Genomic DNA, 5,864 nt, shown 5'->3' on the forward strand with positions numbered 1-5,864 from the left:
GAGGCGGCGGTGGCGGCCGGGCAGCGCTGTCCGTCGGGCGGCTCCGAGGCTTCGCCGGGCGCGGGGCTGTGGGGCAGCTACCTGTGCGATGCGCCGTGGGGTTTGCTGAGCTCCGCTGTGTTCGCCATGCGCCGCCTGCTGCCGCGGCCCGACTTCGTGCTCTGGACCGGGTGAGGACCTGGCGACTCTTATCTTATCTCTCTCTTTTTCATTCGTTTCTCCTAATGCTAAGTGGCTCCAAAAGTAATGCCTCCTATTTATTGCCGTGGAATCGTCTGCGGGTACGGAGAGCGCGGCAGCGCTGCGTTAAATGAGCAAATTCTCAGCTGTAAAGCGTTATTTTTCAGCGTGTTTCTGCCAGCGACGAACAAGAGATGCGTGCTGTGCTCATAAACGTCTGCACCAGCGGAGGTAACCCACTGTTGCCGAAACGTGGAGGAGAAGGACTTGGGGCTGTTGGTGACACTTGGCTGGATGTGAGCCAGCAGGGTGCCCAGGTGGCCAAGGAGCCCCACGGCATCCTGGCTGTGTCAGCAGCAGTGCAGCCAGCAGGAGGTGATCATCCCTCTGTGCTGGCACTGCTGGGGCTGCACCTCAGTGCTGTGCTCAGCGTTGGGCCCCGTGCTGCAGTAAAGACGTTGAGGCCCTCCAGTGTGCAGAGAAGGGAACGGAGCTGTGAGGGGTCTGGAGCACAGGTCTTTGGAAAAGCTTGTCTGGAAGAGTGGTGGTGCACTGGCACAGGCTGCCCGAGGAGGTGGTGCTGTCACTGACCCTGGATGCTGAAAACATAGAAGTGTCCATACACCAGGTTTTGGGGCAGATCTCAGTAATCGCTGCCTTACTGGAGGCATTCATTTGGTTCCTTTTCAAGGGAATAGTTATCCTGCTTGAATGCAAACGACTTCTGCTTCCCTGCTGTTATCCACTTTTGACCCGAGGTTGCAATATGTTCTCTCTTGCATGATGCCCTCTCAGCTGTAGTATCTATTAAACGTGCTGAAATAGGACAAGCCTGCTTCTTGTGCTCATGTACAGTTTTGTCAAAGTAGAATGAAATGGAGCAGTTTTTCACTCGGAGCAGTTTCCTGATGCTCCTGCAGTGCCTCAGCCAGTGAGCACAGTGCCAATTCCTACCCCCAAAGCCTTTGACTTTATCTTCTCTGAGGGAAAAAGAAAACAGGGCTCAGGCACGTGTTCTGTGCCTTGCTTTGAGCATGTGCCCTGCTGGCCACAAGCAACAGCTGTGCTGTTTCTGCTTTTCCAGGGATGATACTCCTCATGTTCCCGATGAGCAGCTTGGAGAAGAAAAGGTTCTGCACATCATTGAAAACCTGACCTCTCTGATAAAACAGGTATTTCCAGGTAGGATGTGAGAGAATGAGAAGGGGAGAGAAATACAGATTTTCATGGAAGATTTTATCTGTATCAAACAGTGATAGAATTGGGAAAGGGAAAGGCCCAGAAGGGCTGTGGACAATATGACTTATTTGTCCTCTTAGCTGCTGTGTGGTGTGAGGTGTGTCTGAATTGAGCTGTCTGACACACTGTTATTATTTCTGGTTAATGCACTCAGAAGAGAGGAAAATAAATGTTTCTCTAATTACTCATTTAGACAGAAAAGCCTGCAAAAATTCTATTTTATCTATCACAGCAGTGAGGGAAGGAGCGTTATAGACAGTGAGAGCTCATTGATTGGTCTGTAAAGCTGTGTCTCTGGGGTGTCTTGCCCTGAGGAGTCTCATGGCATAGTGAGAGGTCTCTGCAGTGTTGTATCTGCAGTCAGTGTGGCTGTAGTGTGGGTGATACACCTTCACCAAGCTGTTGAGTCACGCTGTTCTTTCTGAGTCATTGGAGAGCTTTGATGATGAGGAACCCTGAAACAAGTATGGCTTCTCCCTTCTGCCTTTTCTCTGTTCTTAGATACCAAAGTCTATGCAGCAATGGGCAATCATGACTTCCACCCCAAGAATCAGCTTCCAGGGAAGGAGAACAGGATCTACAACCAAACAGCAGAACTGTGGCGTTCCTGGTTGAATGAAACTTCTGTTCCTCTGTTCAGAGCAGGTATGGCACTGCTGGTGCATGTTAGCAACACTCTGCAGAGCTGGGGGTGGTTAAGAGTACCACAAATAGTTTTCTATGTTTTTATGCTCAGAGCAGCAGTATTGATAGAGGAAAGGTCCAATTTAATGTTAATTTACTGTGTTTTCCTACGTGTGAGAAAAGAAATTTCTTTATGCTTTGGTCTCTCCTGCTTTCTTCAAGTTACAGGTAAGTGTCCCTGCAGAAAATGCAGGGTGGTAAACTTCAGTGGAAAAAAAAAAACAACAAAAAAACAATCTTTTAAGAAGGCTGGAAGGCTGCAGTTGTAGGCCCAGCACTGTGGCTCTCTAGAACTGCCCAGCTTCTGGTCCTGCACGCTGTCCCTGTCAGCATTCCCTTCACCCTGGGATGCCTAAGAAGGACAGGAGACGCACAGTGAAGGGTCACACCAATTCCCTAACCTAGTCTGTTCAGAGCACTGCTGTCACCTTGTGCAGTGACTGCTATGGCAGTTGCCAAGGAGAGAGCTGGGAACACAGGGATCCTGGGTTCCAGCACTCAGCTGCACCACACTTCCACACTGCTGCTTGCATTTTGCAGGAGCTTTCTACAGTGAGAAGCTGCCCAGCTCAGATACCAGGGGGCGAATGATTGTTCTCAACACCAATCTGTACTATGACCAGAACAACCAGACTGCTGGTGAGGAAGATCCCGGAGGGCAGTTCCAGTGGCTGGAGGAAACACTGACCAATGCCTCTAAAGCAGAAGAAATGGTACTAAAATGAGATTTTAAAAAACTAAATAACTTTGTAGAGGGCTTGCTCCCAGTTTGGAAGCTCTTCTTGCTCCTCATCTCCCCTCTGTGCTGTCACTGCCAGCCAATGCTGTACGGAAAGTATGGGCAGTGCATTCAGTGCAGCTCCTCATTCTTGCAGGTCTATATTGTGGGTCACATCCCTCCTGGCTTCTTTGAGAAGAAACGAGGCAAGCCGTGGTTCCGGAGGGATTTCAATGAACGATACTTGAAAATTGTGCAGAAGCACCACAGAGTGATTGCTGCCCAGTTTTTTGGACACCATCACACAGACAGCTTTCGCATGTTTTACAGCGATTCAGGTATTCAGGTAGCAGTTCTGGCTGCCTTCATGTTTTCATGGTATCTCTGCCAACCACCAGAACATCACTGTCAATGAGAATTTTCAGTGACTGCTAGCTGGATGCTGCTGAGAAAGCCAGAAGAGGCTTATTTTTATCTTACTTTCTCAAATAGCTTGTAAAATACTTCGGTCAATAAAACACAGTAGTGGCAGTGATCCCTGACCCCAGCCTGTAGCCTCCTTCCAGTTTCCCCTCACATTTCATTTTTTTCAGCCATGCTGCTGGTCCTGCTCTGTGCTGGTGAGCTGTGGACACGAGCTGAGGCAAAAGGGAATGATTACAAATCTTTGCACTGGGGTTATGTGTAGTGCTCTGGGTGTCCTTCAAGCACAGCTCTCTTGCACACACACCACAGGAGTCTTCTGCAGCTTTAGAAAATCTGTTTTTCACTGCAGCAGTCCAATGTTCAATCCCTTGTGCTGGTCAATGTGATAATTTTTATAGGTGTATTGTTGGAATTAGAGCTGGCTGTTTGCAGAGTGATGTGCTTATGAGATGCTCACTGAAGCTGAAGTCTGCCATTCATGGTTGGTTTTGCCTTTTTGTTAAGGTTCCCCAATCAACGTCATGTTCTTGGCCCCTGGTGTGACCCCCTGGAAAACAACATTACCTGGAGTGAACAATGGAGCCAACAACCCTGGGATCCGAGTGATTGATTATGATGCAGACACCCTTCAGGTGCAGGTAGAGGATCCCCTCATGCTTTGCACTGCAGTTCTAGAGAAGTATTTTATTCCTCCATGTGGTTTACACAGGCACAACTATGGAACCAAGAGGATTTATAGGGAGTCAACTCTAACAGTCTTGTAGTTAGCACAGGGATGTAGTAAGAGCATCAGTGAGTGAAGGCAAGGTGACCACCTGCAGCAGGTGCAGGCCTCCTGCTGGGCAGTTCCAGTGCAGGGCAGGCTTTGTTTGATACTTTGACACTTCAACATGCAGGCAGTGTGGATCGCAGGACTTCCTTTGGGGGACTGATGAACTTCTTGAACCCCGTCTAAAAAATCTGAACTCTCTAGAAATTTATTTGGGTTCCCTTTAATTGCTGAATGATTTAATTAGATGATGCTGTTTTGTGGAGGCTCTCACCTAAATCATCTATCCACTGGTTTACATCTTGCTAGAAAGAAAGCTGCACTCCTTCCTGGGCAGGGAGATGCATTGTTTGGTACGAATCCCATATTCTAAGCAAACATTCCACTCAAGGGCCGATCCTTTCTTGATTTGACTGTGGTTCCATTTCTCTCACCCTGCAGGATGTGGTGACTTACTACCTGAACTTAACTCATGCCAATCTGGTGGTCCCAGCATGGGAGGAGGAATACCGGCTGACAAGCGCCTTTCAGGTGCCTGATGGCTCCACGCATTCCATGCAGGCAGTGTTGGAAAAGATATCCAGGGATGCAAAGTATCTGCAGCAATATTACGAGTTTAACTCTGTCAAATACGACCTTACCCTGTGTGGGGAGAGCTGCCGAGTCGACCACGTTTGTGCCATCAGGGAAATTGATTTTACCAGATATGAGGAGTGCCTTAAAGCCAACAACTCTACTTCTGCCATCGTCAGTGTTTGCCTTTTATTACTCTCTTTGCTCTTAGGGATCTTTGGTCCCCAGCAAACACTGTAACGACTGAGAGCTCGAGTGAAGAGAGGACAGCTTCACAGTGCACATGAATTGGCAGTTGTGAATGCTTTTGGAATTGGGAACTTATTTGGAAACTAAGAAATAAGCAGTGCTTTGTAGTAAAAGCTCTATGATGTTGATTTGAGCACTTGTAGAAAAGCTTGATGCGTCAGAGATGGTTACAAAGCCTTTTTGTACCAGACTGACCCACATCAGGGAGTTCATCTTCCTTCTGCTGCAACTTCTGAGGCAGCTGCACAGATGAGAGGATGGCCTTCCTGTAAGTTGTAACTCACCCGTACTTCATGTGGGAGCTGTGAGCTGCCACACATTCCTGAGGAATCAGAGCATGCTTCTCTTCTGAAAAAAAAACCAACAGCTGGGCTGCAGGGTCTCGTTTTGGTGGCCTTGTACAGCAGCAGCTTTGCTTCTGGTGTGTGAGCAAAGCCAGGCAGTGTCAGAACTTCCTTTGACAGTTTGGGCCGTGACTTTCACTTGTCAGCATCCACAATGAGGCAGCAGGGTAAGAAGCTTCATGCTGTTTTTTCAGATGCTGAGCACAGACGGCTTTCCCCCCAGGCACTTTCGGTGTTCTTTTAACTCACATCTGCTTGTTTTCTTTAGCTGTGCATTGCAAACTGCAAAGAAACCCTCCGTGCCTTGCCAGCCTTCTTTCTGCTTATGCAAAAACCACACGCGAGCCAAAGAAAAGTGACACTGTTGGGCCCTTGGGGACGAGTGGATGAGACAGTGCAGAAATCCTTGTGCTGGGTGTAAGCAGTTGTTTGGAGGCAGCTCCAGAGAAGCAGTAGTGGAACAATGTGTTGTGTCAGAGGGGAAGCACAGGGGAGGCACAGCCTTCTGCAGAGCTGCAGCTTTGCAGGGGTTGGTGGCATTTGCCCCTGGCAAGCTCAGAGGATCACAGGACAGCGGCTGCACTCCTCTGCTGTGCTCGGGGTAAGCACTGCTTGCACGGGAAACGGTGCTGGGCTCTGGAAATGAGCCGCTGCGTCTGGGGATGATTTAAGAATCATGGAG

The 5,864-nt window shown here is 48.8% G+C and overlaps 1 protein-coding gene across 1 annotated transcript in view; it reads left to right on the forward strand.

Annotated features, from left to right (window-relative positions):
* The window catches only part of SMPDL3B (sphingomyelin phosphodiesterase acid like 3B), a 5,539-nt gene extending 568 nt beyond the window's left edge, over positions 1–4,971 (forward strand). Inside the window, exons 2-8 of the mRNA XM_010723298.3 lie at positions 4–170; positions 1,265–1,362; positions 1,921–2,064; positions 2,644–2,816; positions 2,979–3,159; positions 3,752–3,885; positions 4,458–4,971. Of these exons, the coding sequence (XP_010721600.1) occupies positions 4–170; positions 1,265–1,362; positions 1,921–2,064; positions 2,644–2,816; positions 2,979–3,159; positions 3,752–3,885; positions 4,458–4,829 (1,269 nt within the window). The 3' untranslated portion in view covers positions 4,830–4,971. The remainder of the gene's footprint in view (positions 1–3; positions 171–1,264; positions 1,363–1,920; positions 2,065–2,643; positions 2,817–2,978; positions 3,160–3,751; positions 3,886–4,457) is intronic.
* The last annotated feature ends 893 nt before the right edge of the window (positions 4,972–5,864 follow it).

Source organism: Meleagris gallopavo, chromosome 25 (assembly GCF_000146605.3).
Source record: "Meleagris gallopavo isolate NT-WF06-2002-E0010 breed Aviagen turkey brand Nicholas breeding stock chromosome 25, Turkey_5.1, whole genome shotgun sequence".
Classification (NCBI taxonomy): domain Eukaryota; kingdom Metazoa; phylum Chordata; class Aves; order Galliformes; family Phasianidae; genus Meleagris; species Meleagris gallopavo.